The sequence below is a fragment of the Physella acuta genome, unplaced genomic scaffold (genome assembly GCF_028476545.2).
Source record: "Physella acuta isolate Inbredline_101_S28 unplaced genomic scaffold, ASM2847654v3 ptg000273l, whole genome shotgun sequence".
Taxonomy (NCBI): Eukaryota; Metazoa; Mollusca; class Gastropoda; family Physidae; genus Physella; species Physella acuta.
In genome coordinates, this window is record NW_026731792.1 from 88,935 (window position 1) to 104,840 (window position 15,906).

Below are 15,906 nucleotides of genomic sequence, written 5' to 3' on the forward strand. Positions count from 1 at the left end.
TAAAAATAAACCAAAAACAGTAATTCACTTTATTTAAACCAAAATATAACAATTTATTTACAATAGAAAACATTTTAATTTTTTTATTAACAAAATTTCGAGTGTATTCTTAGATTTTGTTTCAAATGTAAAACTGCAGATATCAAAACTTAGGTAAAAAAATCAAGTCCCTGCAATATGTACTGATGTTGGTTAAAAAAAATCAAGTCACTGCCATATGTACTGATGTTGGTAAAAAATCAAGTCACTGCCATATGTACTGATGTTGGTAAAAAAAATCAAGCCCCTGCAATATGTACTGATGTTGGTAAAAAAAAATCAAGCCCCTGCTATATGTACTGATGTTGGTTAAAAAAATCAAGCCCCTGCTATATGTACTGATGTTGGTTAAAAAATCAAGCCCCTGCAATATGTACTGATGTTGGTTAAAAAAATCAAGCCCCTGCCATATGGCCAAGTTGTTGTGTCGTGGGGAACAAGGAACTAAGATTTTATTTACATCCTTCCTGCAAGAATTTCCTACAATCTGCTACTACTATTGCTAAATATTTTTCACTTATTTGCTAGTTTGTAAACGTTACTGGTAGTTGAATACAGTCTATGTAATTACCTTGTTAGTAAATAATTGAACAGTGTTAGTGTAAAATAGAAAGATCTACCAAATGGCACAAGAACACACTTATAGTACAGAATCAATGAGACAGCAGCCTACCACTGAGCAATAAATAAAACACGTTTCAAAACTTTTCATATTAACAAACTTCTCACTTGAATGGATGAATAATGTACAGATGTATACACAAATAAATATAAATAATACATAATATATATTAGCTATACAAAAACACATTAGTATGTTCTTTTACAAGCAAATATTAGTATTTACAAAGTGTTTGGGACTTAAAAAAAAAAATTTCAAATTAGCTTTGGCAGGTTCATATAAAAATCATTGCTTGCTAATATCAACTTCTCCCTCATATTAATCCCAACCCTACACCTGAGCTTCTCATATTAACCCTAACCCACGTTTGATTTTTTTAATCTGAACCCTTAAACCAATCTTTTACCTGATTTTCTTATATTAACCCTAAACCCAACTGAACAACTGATTTTCTTATGACAACCTTAACTCTAACCCTACACCTGTTTTTAACTGTAACACTAACATTGGTAGGAACTTAATCTGACAACAGCCAGGTTTTAATTGAGTAGATATAAATGTAAAAAATATCTGAATTACAAGATAATTATATTTATATGTAGGGCATGGTTAATTCCTAACAAGATAGATAACAATACATAAAATAAATCATTTGGCCATCTTTCTACTAGACTACTAGGTCTAGTTCTACTATCATCCACTATGATATGATGATAGCACATCAACTTTACTATAATACTCTTGAAGAAAAAAAGGAAATTTAAAAAAATTAAATTTTCTAAAAGGCACACAGTTCTAAGAGATAGATCTAGATGGCATTATTAAAAATACTAGATCTAGTATTACTTGATTCTAGAAATTTGTATTGATTATTATAATAATACTAAATATTATAATAATATTTATGACGTTTATTTTTATTTTTTGGTAGTCCCTGCTGATTATTAATATTTAATTTTAGTTCAATAATTAGCAAATGGCCCAGTAGAATAGGGGAAAATTTATTCTCTTTTAGCATTACTCCAATATCTAGATTTATGTATTTTATTTACTAATGTATATTTGTATGTATAGACTTATAATATACATTTTTTTTTTCTTTCACTTTCATCTTGTAGTAATTTTATCAGAAAGAATTTTTTTAAATGTACTAACCTCCCCTATTCCTATTTTAAAAGTTTAAAAAGTGGCCAAATTTTTAAACAAAGAAAACAATAACATGCTAGCAGCGGTTTCCTTAAAAAAAAATTAATGTTAAAATACATGCTAAGAATTCAGATCTTTTTCCAAACTGAGGAATAATGGAATGTGTGCGATGTAAACAACCTTGCTGACTTGAGACGAATAATCCTGAAAAAAAAAAAATTAAAAATGTAAATTTGACCAATAAACTAATAATTACAATAATTATTATTGTGGTTTTCAACTCTAATGTTAAAAAAATTAAATATATATATGGGGTCCATAAATGTAAAATTTTGTTATCCTTTTGCCCTCCCCATGAACATAAATGCCGATCACGTTTTTCAACTCTTTCCCACGGACATACATTAACAAAAATTCTGCAGTAAGTGTGGTGTCATTGATGTACGCACCCTTGTCGCACATGGTCTGACTGCCCAATTCCCTTCTAGAGATGTCACTATTCAGCCAAACCTCCCCTCTCCCTACATAATTGCAATTCTCCTTTCTTATAGAGCAACTTATTTCCCAAATAAAAACTGTTTTAAAGCAGGAAACAGCTGCTAAAATTCAGTTCAAAAGTTACTTTTGAAATGCCAAATTGTGATGTTGCACCTTCATCCCCATCCCCTTCCTTATCGCACACGGCCACCAAAATTCTACCCCCACCTCAGATTGTGATGACCTTTAATATCGAATTGATTTGAGGCTGTGATTCAATTTCAACACAGTTAATTTGTCTTCTATATGATGTTTCATAAATATTTGTGATGACCAGGAATGTATAGTTTGTGGTTATTTTCTGGCATTAATTAGCATAATTAAAACATTTTACAGAGAAGCCTCCAGTGTAACAAATAATAACGAATGATATTGATATCCTACCAAACTAATGGATTCCAAGACACTCTCCCACAATGCATCATCTGATGAGAGTGCTGATGAGATGGTGTTGGATAAAACTTTTCTAAGACCATCCACGCTTATCCTTCCTGTACTGCCAGTATCAACACTTTGAAACTGACCCTGTAATTAGAATCAAAGTAAGCACTGCCTCTAAACTAATTAGGCTACAAGATATTTTCATTTTTTGGGAAAAATTAACCCCCATCTGTTTCAATGTTAGTTATCGGCTACATTATTTCATGTGACTGTACCTGTGAGACTTTTACAATCCCATTGTATGCACCCCCTCCTTCCACCTAATTTAGAAATGTGTGGGGGCAGGGCAGGGGTAGGACTTTATAGTCTAGGTACTAATTAGTGCTGAAAGCTGAGCGTACATCTGGTTCACTGAATGGTTGTACTCACCACATATTTAATCAGCTCCTGCTGTAACGTGGAGAAATCCAAAACTGCAAATGATTCTCTTGCTTTACCCCTGTAGACATTTGGTAAGTTTAGATCTACTTCACACAACGCTGACTGGTAAGTTTAGATCTACTTCACACAACACTGGCTGATCTACTTCACACAACACTGAGTGAAGTAGATCTAAACTTATCAGGGTCAGTGTTTTGTGAAGTAGATCTAGTTTAATAAAAATGTAAAACGTCTAATGAAGTTACTATCTGTCCTAGATTAAGAAGAAACTTGACAACACTCACGTTAAGCCTTCGACAGTTTTTGCCAGACGATTCATGACCATAAACTCGTCAATACCAAAGTAGGTGACGGAGTTGGTTAGGTTGTACACCTGGTGATATAAAGGATTGGGGTGGGGTGTATAGAGCTGGGTGTGGTGTATAGAGCTGGGTGTGGTGTATAGAGCTGGGTGTGGTGTATAGAGCTGGGTGTGGTGTATAGAGCTGGGTGTGGTGTATAGAGCTGGGTGTGGTGTATAGAGCTGGGTGTGGTGTATAGAGCTGGGTGTGGTGTATAGAGCTGGGTGTGGTGTATAGAGCTGGGTGTGGTGTAGAGAGCTGGGTGTGGTGTAGAGAGCTGGGTGTGGTGTATAGAGCTGGGTGTGGTGTATAGAGCTGGGTGTGGTGTTCTAGGTGATGACCTGGATGAGATGTGGATGTGATGTTCTAGGTGATGACATGGATGAGATGTGGATGTGGTGTTCTAGGTGATGACATGGATGAGATGTGGATGTGATGTTCTAGGTGATGACATGGATGAGATGTGGATGTGATGTTCTAGGTGATGACATGGATGAGATGTGGATGTGATGTTCTAAATGATGACATGGATGAGATGTGGATGTGATGTTCTAGGTGATGACATGGATGAGATGTGGATGTGATGTTCTAGGTGATGACATGGATGAGATGTGGATGTGATGTTCTAGGTGATGACATGGATGAGATGTGGATGTGATGTTCTAGGTGATGACATGGATGAGATATGGATGTGATGTTCTAGGTGATGACATGGATGAGATGTGGATGTGGTGTTCTAGGTGATGACATGGATGAGATGTGGATGTGATGTTCTAGGTGATGACATGGATGAGATGTGGATGTGATGTTCTAGGTGATGACATGGATGAGATGTGGATGTGGTGTTCTAGGTGATGACATGGATGAGATGTGGATGTGATGTTCTAGGTGATGACATGGATGAGATGTGGATGTGATGTTCTAGGTGATGACATGGATGAGATGTGGATGTGATGTTCTAGGTGATGACATGGAAGAAATTTGGATGTGATGCAGGAAGTGAGGTTGAGTACATGAAGACAAAGATGGCGTGAACTGCTCACCTCCTCTGTGAACTTCTCCTGCTCCTCTGTGAAAATTGTTGAGAGCTGCGTCTTCAACTGGTTGTACTGGATGTGTCTGTGGGGTGACATAGGGCGCAGGTTAATGTGACATAGAGGGCAGGTTAATGTGACATAGGGGACAGGTTAATGTGACATAGGGGGCAGGTTAATGTGACATAGGGGGCAGGTTAATGTGACATAGGGGGCAGGTTAATGTGACATAGGGAGCAGGTTAATGTGAAATAGGGGGCAGGTTAATGTGACATAGGGGGCAGGTTAATGTGACATTTTGTGTCTACTGGATGTGTCTGTGAGTTGACATGGAGAATGTGACTGGAGAATGTGACTGGAGAATGTGACTGGAGAATGTGACTGGAGAATGTGACTGGAGAATGTGACTGGAAAAATGTGATCACCCGTCAGAGTCTGTGTCTAGACGCTGGAACGCCTGACGCAACTCCTCCTGCTCGTCCTCGGGCACCGCCACAATCAGATCAGATCCCTGGGGACATAAGACAACATGGGTCACAGGATGGCAGGACAACATGGGTCACAGGATGACAGGACAACATGGGTCACAGGATGCCAGGACAACATGGGTCACAGGACAACATGGGTCACAGGATGGCAGGACAACATGGGTCACAGGACAACATGGGTCACAGGATGGCAGGACAACATGGGTCACAGGATGACAGGACAACATGGGTCACAGGATGCCAGGACAACATGGGTCACAGGACAACATGGGTCACAGGATGGCAGGACAACATGGGTCACAGGACAACATGGGTCACAGGATGGCAGGACAACATGGGTCACAGGACAACATGGGTCACAGGATGGCAGGACAACATGGGTCACAGGATGGCAGGACAACATGGGTCACAGGATGGCAGGACAACATGGGTCACAGGATGGCAGGACAACATGGGTCACAGGACAACATGGGTCACAGGATGGCAGGACAACATGGGTCACAGGACAACATGGGTCACAGGACAACATGGGTCACAGGACAACATGGGTCACAGGACAACATGGGTCACAGGACAACATGGGTCACAGGATGGCAGGACAACATGGGTCACAGGATGGCAGGACAACATGGGTCACAGGACAACATGGGTCACAGGATGGCAGGACAACATGGGTCACAGGATGGCAGGACAACATGGGTCACAGGATGGCAGGACAACATGGGTCACAGGACAACATGGGTCACAGGACAACATGGGTCACAGGACAACATGGGTCACAGGATGGCAGGACAACATGGGTCACAGGATGGCAGGACAACATGGGTCACAGGACAACATGGGTCACAGGATGTCAGGACAACATGGGTCACAGGATGGCAGGACAACATGGGTCACAGGATGGCAGGACAACATGGGTCACAGGACAACATGGGTCACAGGATGGCAGGACAACATGGGTCACAGGATGGCAGGACAACATGGGTCACAGGATGGCAGGACAACATGGGTCACAGGATGGCAGGACAACATGGGTCACAGGATGGCAGGACAACATGGGTCACAGGATGGCAGGACAACATGGGTCACAGGATGGCAGGACAACATGGGTCACAGGATGGCAGGACAACATGGGTCACAGGATGGCAGGACAACATGGGTCACAGGATGTCAGGACAACAACATGGGTCACAGGATGGCAGGACAACATGGGTCACAGGATGGCAGGACAACATGGGTCACAGGATGGCAGGACAACATGGGTCACAGGATGGCAGGACAACATGGGTCACAGGATGGCAGGACAACATGGGTCACAGGATGGCAGGACAACATGGGTCACAGGACAACATGGGTCACAGGATGGCAGGACAACATGGGTCACAGGATGGCAGGACAACATGGGTCACAGGATGGCAGGACAACATGGGTCACAGGACAACATGGGTCACAGGATGGCAGGACAACATGGGTCACAGGATGGCAGGACAACATGGGTCACAGGATGGCAGGACAACATGGGTCACAGGATGGCAGGACAACATGGGTCACAGGATGGCAGGACAACAACATGGGTCACATGATGGCAGGACAACATGGGTCACAGGACAACATGGGTCACATGATGGCAGGACAACATGGGTCACAGGATGGCAGGACTACATGGGTCACAGGATGGCAGGACAACATGGGTCACAGGACAACATGGGTCACAGGATGGCAGGACAACATGGGTCACAGGATGGCAGGACAACATGGGTCACAGGATGTCAGGACAACAACATGGGTCACAGGATGGCAGGACAACATGGGTCACAGGATGGCAGGACAACATGGGTCACAGGATGGCAGGACAACATGGGTCACAGGATGGCAGGACAACATGGGTCACAGGATGGCAGGACAACATGGGTCACAGGATGGAAAGACAACATGGGTCACATGATGGCAGGACAACATGGGTCACATGATGGCAGGACAACAACATGGGTCACATGATGGCAGGACAACATGGGTCACAGGACAACATGGGTCACATGATGGCAGGACAACATGGGTCACAGGATGGCAGGACAACATGGGTCACAGGACAACATGGGTCACATGATGGCAGGACAACAACATGGGTCACATGATGGCAGGACAACAAGATGGGTCACAGGATGGCAGGACAACATGGGTCACAGGACAACATGGGTCACAGGATGGCAGGACAACATGGGTCACAGGATGGCAGGACAACATGGGTCACAGGATGGCAGGACAACATGGGTCACAGGATGGCAGGACAACATGGGTCACACGATAACATGGGTCACAGGATGGCAGGACAACATGGGTCACAGGATGGCAGGACAACATGGGTCACAGGATGGCAGGACAACAACATGGGTCACAGGATGGCAGGACAACATGGGTCACAGGATGGCAGGACAACATGGGTCACAGGATGGCAGGACAACATGGGTCACAGGATAACATGGGTCACAGGATGGCAGGACAACATGGGTCACAGGACAACATGGGTCACAGGATGGCAGGACAACATGGGTCACACGATAACATGGGTCACAGGATGGCAGGACAACATGGGTCACACGATAACATGGGTCACAGGATGGCAGGACAACATGGGTCACAGGACAACATGGGTCACAGGATGGCAGGACAACATGGGTCACAGGATGGAAGGACAACATGGGTCACAGGATGGCAGGACAACATGGGTCACAGGATGGCAGGACAACATGGGTCACACGATAACATGGGTCACAGGATGGCAGGACAACATGGGTCACAGGATGGCAGGACAACATGGGTCACAGGATGGCAGGACAACATGGGTCACAGGATGGCAGGACAACATGGGTCACAGGATGGCAGGACAACATGGGTCACAGGATGGCAGGACAACATGGGTCACAGGATGGCAGGACAACATGGGTCACAGGATGGCAGGACAACAACATGGATCACAGGATGGCAGGACAACATGGGTCACAGGATGGCAGGACAACAACATGGGTCACAGGATGGCAGGACAACAACATGGGTCACAGGATGGCAGGACAACAACATGGATCACAGGATGACAGGACAACATGGGTCACAGGATGACAGGACAACATGGGTCACAGGATGGCAGGACAACATGGGTCACAGGATGGCAGGACAACAACATGGGTCACAGGATGGCAGGACAACATGGGTCACAGGATGGCAGGACAACAACATGGATCACAGGATGACAGGACAACATGGGTCACAGGATGACAGGACAACATGGGTCACAGGATGGCAGGACAACATGGGTCACAGGATGGCAGGACAACAACATGGGTCACAGGATGGCAGGACAACATGGGTCACAGGATGGCAGGACAACATGGGTCACAGGATGGCAGGACAACATGGGTCACAGGATGGCAGGACAACATGGGTCACAGGATGGCAGGACAACATGGGTCACAGGATGGCAGGACAACATGGGTCACAGGATGGCGGGACAACATGGGTCACAGGATGGCAGGGCAACATGGGTCACAGGATGGCAGGACAACATGGGTCATAGTATGGTATGACAACATGGATCACAGTATGGTATGACAACATGGGTCATAAAGACGGTCAGGACACGTTTTTTGTGACAAGTCATGACTGTCGCCACAGAACGTGACGTCACCTACCTTAAGTGGATGTGGAGCGTCAGATTGGACATGGTCCTCAGATAGTTCTCTGACAGCACTGTGATCCTCCGTCTCTTCAGCCTCCTCCGTGCTGGTCAAGAAAGGCGCTGTCTGTAACCTTGACCCAGTTGCTGCAGCTTTTGACCCTTGAACCCCAGCTGTTGACCCTGACCCCTGTGTGTGTAATGGTTTCCCGCCATCTGCATAAACGTCAGCATCATCGGCACCTTCTGCTGTTGTTGTAAGTCTGTCTGACATGCCAGCTCTAGCAGTAGAAAATATTTCAGAGTTAGCTGACTAAAGGAAGTGTCCTACAGCTACACCACTTTATAAACCTCTGACATGTCAACTAGTATATGTTAACTGACTTGACATCTGTGAACTAACCTGACATCTTTGTCCAAAGGTTTTGTCGGTGCCTTCACATCTCTAGACGTCTGCTTCTTTGGACTGAGAGGTCCAGCCGTCCCTTTAGCCCTGAATAGATGGAGCAATGACATCAAGGCTAGTCAGTGGGTGTTGGACAAAAGTAGTAGGTTCTGTACAACAGATTTATTACAGGAGGACTAAACCTGCAGTTAAGGGTCCTGTACTAGTTTGTCCTGTATAAATCAGTTTGTCCTGTACTAAACCTGTTTGTCCTGTACTAAGCCTGTTTGTCCTGTATAAACCGATGGGTCCTGTACTAAACCTGTCCTCTACCCTACTCACACAAATCTCTACTCACACAAATCTCTACTCACACAAATCCCTACTCACACAAATCTCTACCCCACTCACACACATCTCTACCCTACTCACACAAATCTCTACCCTCACACAAATCTCTACCCTACTGACACAAATCTCTACCCTCACACAAATCTCTACCCTACTCACACAAATCTCTACCCTCACACAAATCTCTACCCCACTGACACAAATCTCTACCCTCACACAAATCTCTACCCTACTCACACAAATCTCTACCCTCACACAAATCTCTACCCTACTGACACAAATCTCTACCCTCACACAAATCTCTACCCCACTGACACAAATCTCTACCCTCACACAAATCTCTACCCTACTCACACAAATCTCTACCCTCACACAAATCTCTACCCCACTGACACAAATCTCTACCCTCACACAAATCTCTACCCCACTGACACAAATCTCTACCCTCACACAAATCTCTACCCCACTGACACAAATCTCTACCCTCACACAAATCTCTACCCTACTCACACAAATCTCTACCCTACTCACACAAATCTCTACCCTACTCACACAAATCTCGCAGCTTCCCCAGCTCCAACTGCCGGCTCCCCAGCTCCCATCTCCCTGCTGGTGATCACGGCTTGACCGTTAGACCGCGACAGACTGGTCAAGTCCCTACGGAGACCTGAAGCGATCAATGAGGAGCAAGTTAGTGCTGGGTTGTGTGCCCTTTGCTCAGCTAGTCTTCAAACATTGCCAATCAACTATCTGCATACTTCCAATATGCACATATATTTTATTTGTACTGTTTTAAAATCGTATTGAAATCTAGAACTGAAACTGTTGACAATCAATAAGTTTTAATACCCAGGCCTACTTAAGACAGAACAAGTGAAATATTGAAAAGTTCAATCTTAAGATATCCTAACCTTGAACTTTGGCTGTCTGAAGGCCAGCGTGGCGCGTAATTACACTAAATTTAATTCAGTCACTATTTTTAAAAAATCACATTGTTCAAAACGATTTTCTTAAAATTATGTTACAAAAGCAGTTAATGAATCAAGTTGTAATAATAGACATGTGAATAAATATATAGGGTAATATAATAGATGGTCATCGCTAAACTCAGCTAACTTGTTATAATGTTATAGGCCAAATTAATAAAACAAGAACAAAATATTTGATATAACAAGCTTTTAAATGCAAAAAATTTATTTACAAAGGTAATAGTTATGAAATGAAAAGTCTGTCAAGAAATATTTTCAGTCAACTTTAGCGAATCAATTATTTTATATGTGTGACGTCATTTACTGATCAGGTTTTAACACAAATAGGGCTGGTAAGTAGGTCACCAACCAGCTCTACGGCTCAATAAAACCTGCATGATCCATAGAACTGATTGTTGACCTACTTACCAGCACTATAGTTTTAGTCACATCCTAGATTCTATGTTGTGTTAATTTCATTAAGAACGAATTTATTGAAAAATGGAAAATAAAACAAAACTATTTTTAAAAAAAATATAATAATATGCTATTAAATGCACCAGAAATAAGAAAACTTCTTTCTTTAATAAAAACATTGGTCACTAAAATAGGCTAAGTAAGAGATCTCATCAGCGAACATTGCTTTTTAGAAGCTGGTCATAATAAAGTGACAAGATTTGCCACAAATCTACAAACAAACAGACAGACATGGTGAATTAAGTAAAAGCTTATAAAAATAGGCTCGTTACGGTTATCATTAGATGCAATATTTTTAAACGCAAAAGTTGTCTGAAATGGAATCAATTTACTGAATAAATATATGAATTTTATGACAAAATATAAGTAGAGTAATAAATAATGTTAGATCTAGTTTTAAAGGCATTATTTTTGTTAAGTAGAAACTATTTTTAGACTTTAGACTGACTGTAGACATTAAAATAAAATCAATTAGTCGTTAATCATTCTGCAGAAAATGAATTTAATGAGTCTTTTATTAGATAGCGGTGTTATTTAAAGTAGCGACGTTATGTGAGGCAGCGACGTTATTTAAGACAGCAGAATGAAATGTAACGAACGTGGTTGAAAGCCGAGTCTTGCAGACAGATTGGACACTGTCCGCCTCTCTCTCAACATGGACACGCCCACGTCAGCCAGGTGGGGCTCTGTTGGGGGACATTGGCAGAATTTTATTCACGTCTCCTCGAGGGGCAGATTTACGCAGACGATAAACTAATGAGTCCTGACCTTTCTAATGACCAAAGGTCAGCTTATTTGTGTAGAAAACCCAGACAAAAATATGGCTGATTGTACGTGCTGATGATATAAATAACTTGCCGTACTTTTACGGGTGAATGGTAGAGCGTTAGAATAGAAATGGTTTAAGTTTTCACAGTTTATTTAAGACTAATTAATATCTGCACGAAATTTCAAGAGTTTTTTTTTTAAATGTACTGTGTGACCTACTTAGGTCGAGTCATTTTTATTTTGACATTGTATAATTCCTTATATGGAATGATGGTGTAACACCTGGGGTTTTTCCACTGACTTATTAAGGTGTTTGAGACATAGAAATTTTCCATTAAAACCTGATTGAATGGTTCTGATCAGATGATTATCCCAACCAATGGCGACATGAGTTGAGGATAACCTCCCCTGTCACAGAAGTCTTTAATTGCACTGCACACTCGCAACACGAGGCAGTTTATCTTGACCTGGCAGTCTACGAGGTAGTTTTACCTTGATCAGGCAGCCGTCCATATTGTCCGGCTATAGACTCTGACCATTTGAACGTGAGAGTACTTAAGACCTGTGTGTGCCTTGCTTTCTTAAGTTGATTTAGTCTTCTAGTTTAATATTACTTGTCGCTAAGTAAGTCTTGAAGCTACAGCAGTGTTGTGTGGCCTGTGGCTGTTCTTTAGACAGTGTAGAAATCTGTGATAGTGTTTTTTCCTACATTGTGTAAGTTGGGTTTTTGATATTTTATACATTAAATATTTTATTTAGTACAACCTTGTGTTCTGCCACTTCTGTGTTCGCTGATTAAAGGTTATATGTAGATTGGATGAGTGTTAATTACAATAGTATCACTAGCTTCCCTAGACATTGAATTCGAGCCCTAGTGTGTCGTTGTGTTAAGGTTCATCCACCTAGGCCGTAAGGTATTTACATATGACCCCGAAAAAAGAATCCGGGGACGTTCTCCTTCTATTTGGCTGATAGATAGGTTAACGTTACAAAGTGGGAGCTCGCCGAGATTTAATCTGTCGTTCCAGTTGTTGGTTATATCAGTTGAATACTAAGGTTAGTTGGATTTAGTTGTTTTTATATCCAGTAGCGCAGTGTTCTTACAACGCGCGCTCAGGCTAGAGTATCTAGGTCAAATAAGCAGACGTGTCACGTCCTACATTTAGAGGTCAAGTACACGGCCCAACGCTGTGTATTAATTCAAAGGATCTAGGCTTGTTGTGATTTGAAAGTTAGTGTTATGGAGTCTTTTTTGGCTAATCCTACTGTTGAAGATGTAGAAAAGTTGAGTAGAAAAGTTTTGGTTAGTGTTGTTAAGGAATTGAAATTGGATTATTCTGTTACGCAGAAGTCAGAGGTGTTGAGAGATAAAATTGTTGTTCATTTCATTAATGAAGGAGTATTTGATGAAAGTTTGTTGGCTGGTGTGTTGCTCCGCGAGGAGAAAACTCTAGAGAAAGTAGAATTAGAAGCTAGAATTGCTTTAGAGAAGGAGAAAGTTGCTCTAGAGAAACAGGAGTTAGAGGCTAAAATTGCTTTAGATAAGAGGAGGTTGGAATTAGAGTTTGGTCAAGTTAGTGATGTTACTTCTCTGGTAGATCCAAAAAAGTTGTCGGTAGGGCAAGTGATTGCCAAATTTGGGAAATTAGTTCCTAAATTTGATGAAACAGATTTGGTCGTTTTCTTTAACTCGTTTGAGAGTTTAGCGAAGACATGTGAATGGCCCGAAACTTCCATTACTGCTTTATTGAGCTCTGTCCTTACTGGGAAAGCTGCAAAAACATACCAGGCACTATCTCACGACGTTCAAAATAACTATAGTTTGGTCAAGACTGCCATTTTAAAGGCCTACGCACTGACGCCCGAGGCCTATCGGACAAAATTCCGAACACTCCGCAAGTTACCCACACAATCATATGTGGAATTTCTCTTTGAAAAGGAGAAAATATTTTCAAGGTGGCTACACTCGGAGGAAGTTTCTGAATTTGAGAAACTCAGGTCACTTATCCTAAGGGAAGAATTCCTATCGTCCCTGCCTGAAGAGATACGACTACACATTCTGGATAACAAGATAACTGACATCCAGAAGGCTGCTGAGTCGGCTGACACATATATGTTGGTGCATAAGAAACCACCAGTGTCAGGAAACCGCCTCAACCCCGTGCTCCCCCTTTTTGGCAGCAATCATCCTGTTGGCCAACATTTGAAGGCATCACAGTCCAGAGAGAAACCAAGATCAACTCTCAATCGTCGAGCAGTATGCCAGTTCTGCAAAAGACCTGGTCATCTTGTCAAGGACTGTTACAAACGTCTTCAGAATAACAGAGAGGTGGTGCGTACTTCCGCGCACTATGCTCTATCCCCTCAAGCAGCCAGTTCAACTATGAACTCTAGAATTCAAAAGGACTCTAACCCTAAGTGTCCGCAAGAAGGTAGTCAAGTCTCCACACATTATGTGCAGTCACATTTTGACTGTTCTCGCCACCATCCAGTTTCTTCCGAGTCTACCGATCTCGAGAGATCGAGAAAAGTTGACTTTTCATCTTTTATTGCCGAAGCCATCATTAGCAAACCAGGTGATCCGTTGTCTCAGAAGAATATCACCGTTCTAAGAGACACAGGAGCGTCACAATCACTCCTTTTGAAAAGTTCAATGGACATTTCACCAGAGACGAACACCGGAAGGATTTCCATTATCCAGGGAGTAGGGACGAAATCTACTGTCGTCCCTCTACACAAGTTTGCCCTGAAACATCATCTCGTCGAAGGTGAGGTCATTTTAGGTGTGATAGATAGTATTCCTGTCCCAGGAGTACACCTACTTCTAGGGAATGACCTTGCGGGAAGCAAAGTATACCCCTGTACGGTTTCAGACCCTTTGTCAACAGTTCCAGATAATGATTATGAACTGTATCCTGCATGTGCGGTGACAAGAAGCCAGACCAAACAATTGGCTGACACAACGTCTGAACCACATCTACCATCATCGTCAAGAAATTCGACTCCCAAAATTGAATAACTAAAAGGGAACTAATCCTGTGTTGTTAAGGTTGCGTCCCCTGATGTTCTGTTGTGATTTGTGAGCTGTGCTAATGTTGTGAACTGTGTTAATTGTGAGTAAAATCATGTGTTGTGTGTTGGGCACAAAACGGGACAGAAGCAAGACATTCTGTTCTTGTTTTCAAACCTGTATGTTATTTTATGGACATAAACCAACTGCAGAATGTTACAATTACTAACTGCTCTCGATGCATAAATGTCTTTGGATTTTGCTGCAATCTGTAAAAATGTAGATCACAACAATTGGACATGTCTGAAGTAGAAAACACAAGATGACCATGAACGAGTCAACAGATCAAGCCCTCCTCTACTCACCATCGCTGTCTGTTTTGGGCGGGATCTGGGGCAACTGCGGCAATCTTTTGAACGGCGTCTCCCTCGAGTGGCCGCCCCTGCCTAGTGACGTCAGATCTCTGTAGATGTGGGGCAGCTCGTGGTGTAGGTGGAGCTGAGCCCGGCTGGGGAGGTGCTTGAGTGGTACAGGGGCGGAGGCTGAAACTGGCGGGGGGGGGAGGGAATAGTTTACACGGTTGGATGATAGATCGACCAGCCATTTGGGGGTGACATTAAAACACAACAAGCAACTCAACTGATTTATTAAAGAAGATAATCTGTTGCAGGCAGACGACACAATCTATAGCATGCAGAAGGACAGAATACAAACTCTGTCATTCATTAAAAACTTACTTTCTTCCTCTAAATCGTTGGGCATGGGATGGCGTGGATGTACAGACATGTGGTTGCTGCAGGAATACACAAACACAGAGATAATTAAGTTTAACTAAACACAGAGGTAATTAAGTTTAACTAAACACAGAGGTAATTAAGTTTAACTAAACACAGAGGTAATTAAGTTTAACTAAACACAGAGGTAATTAAGTTTAACTAAACACAGAGGTAATTAACTAAACACAGAGGTAATTAAGTTTAACTAAACACAGAGGTAATTAAGTTTAACTAAACACAGAGGTAATTAACTAAACACAGAGGTAATTAAGTTTAACTAAACACAGAGGTAATTAAGTTTAACTAAACACAGAGGTAATTAACTAAACACAGAGGTAATTAAGTTTAACTAAACACAGAGGTAATTAAGTTTAACTAAACACAGAGGTAATTAACTAAACACAGAGGTAATTAAGTTTAACTAAACACAGAGGTAATTAAGTTTAACTAAACACAGAGGTAATCAAGTTTA

General features: G+C 42.2%; 1 protein-coding gene across 4 annotated transcripts in view; it reads right to left on the reverse strand.

The window, feature by feature from the left end:
* Window positions 1-923: 923 nt before the first annotated feature.
* Window positions 924-15,906, reverse strand: part of LOC131939310 (uncharacterized) — a 33,390-nt gene continuing 18,407 nt past the window's right edge. For 3 of the 4 annotated variants that reach the window (XM_059297535.1, XM_059297532.1, XM_059297536.1), the window contains exons 7-18: window positions 15,396-15,451; window positions 15,024-15,206; window positions 11,480-11,566; window positions 9,988-10,102; window positions 9,103-9,192; window positions 8,716-8,980; window positions 4,967-5,052; window positions 4,551-4,626; window positions 3,451-3,539; window positions 3,155-3,224; window positions 2,729-2,869; window positions 924-2,011 (exon numbers count right to left, since the gene is read on the reverse strand). In XM_059297535.1, the coding sequence (XP_059153518.1) occupies window positions 1,928-2,011; window positions 2,729-2,869; window positions 3,155-3,224; window positions 3,451-3,539; window positions 4,551-4,626; window positions 4,967-5,052; window positions 8,716-8,980; window positions 9,103-9,192; window positions 9,988-10,102; window positions 11,480-11,566; window positions 15,024-15,206; window positions 15,396-15,451 (1,342 nt within the window). In that variant the 3' untranslated portion in view covers window positions 924-1,927. The remainder of the gene's footprint in view (window positions 2,012-2,728; window positions 2,870-3,154; window positions 3,225-3,450; window positions 3,540-4,550; window positions 4,627-4,966; window positions 5,053-8,715; window positions 8,981-9,102; window positions 9,193-9,987; window positions 10,103-11,479; window positions 11,567-15,023; window positions 15,207-15,395; window positions 15,452-15,906) is intronic. The other variant, XM_059297533.1, reaches the window with a different exon arrangement.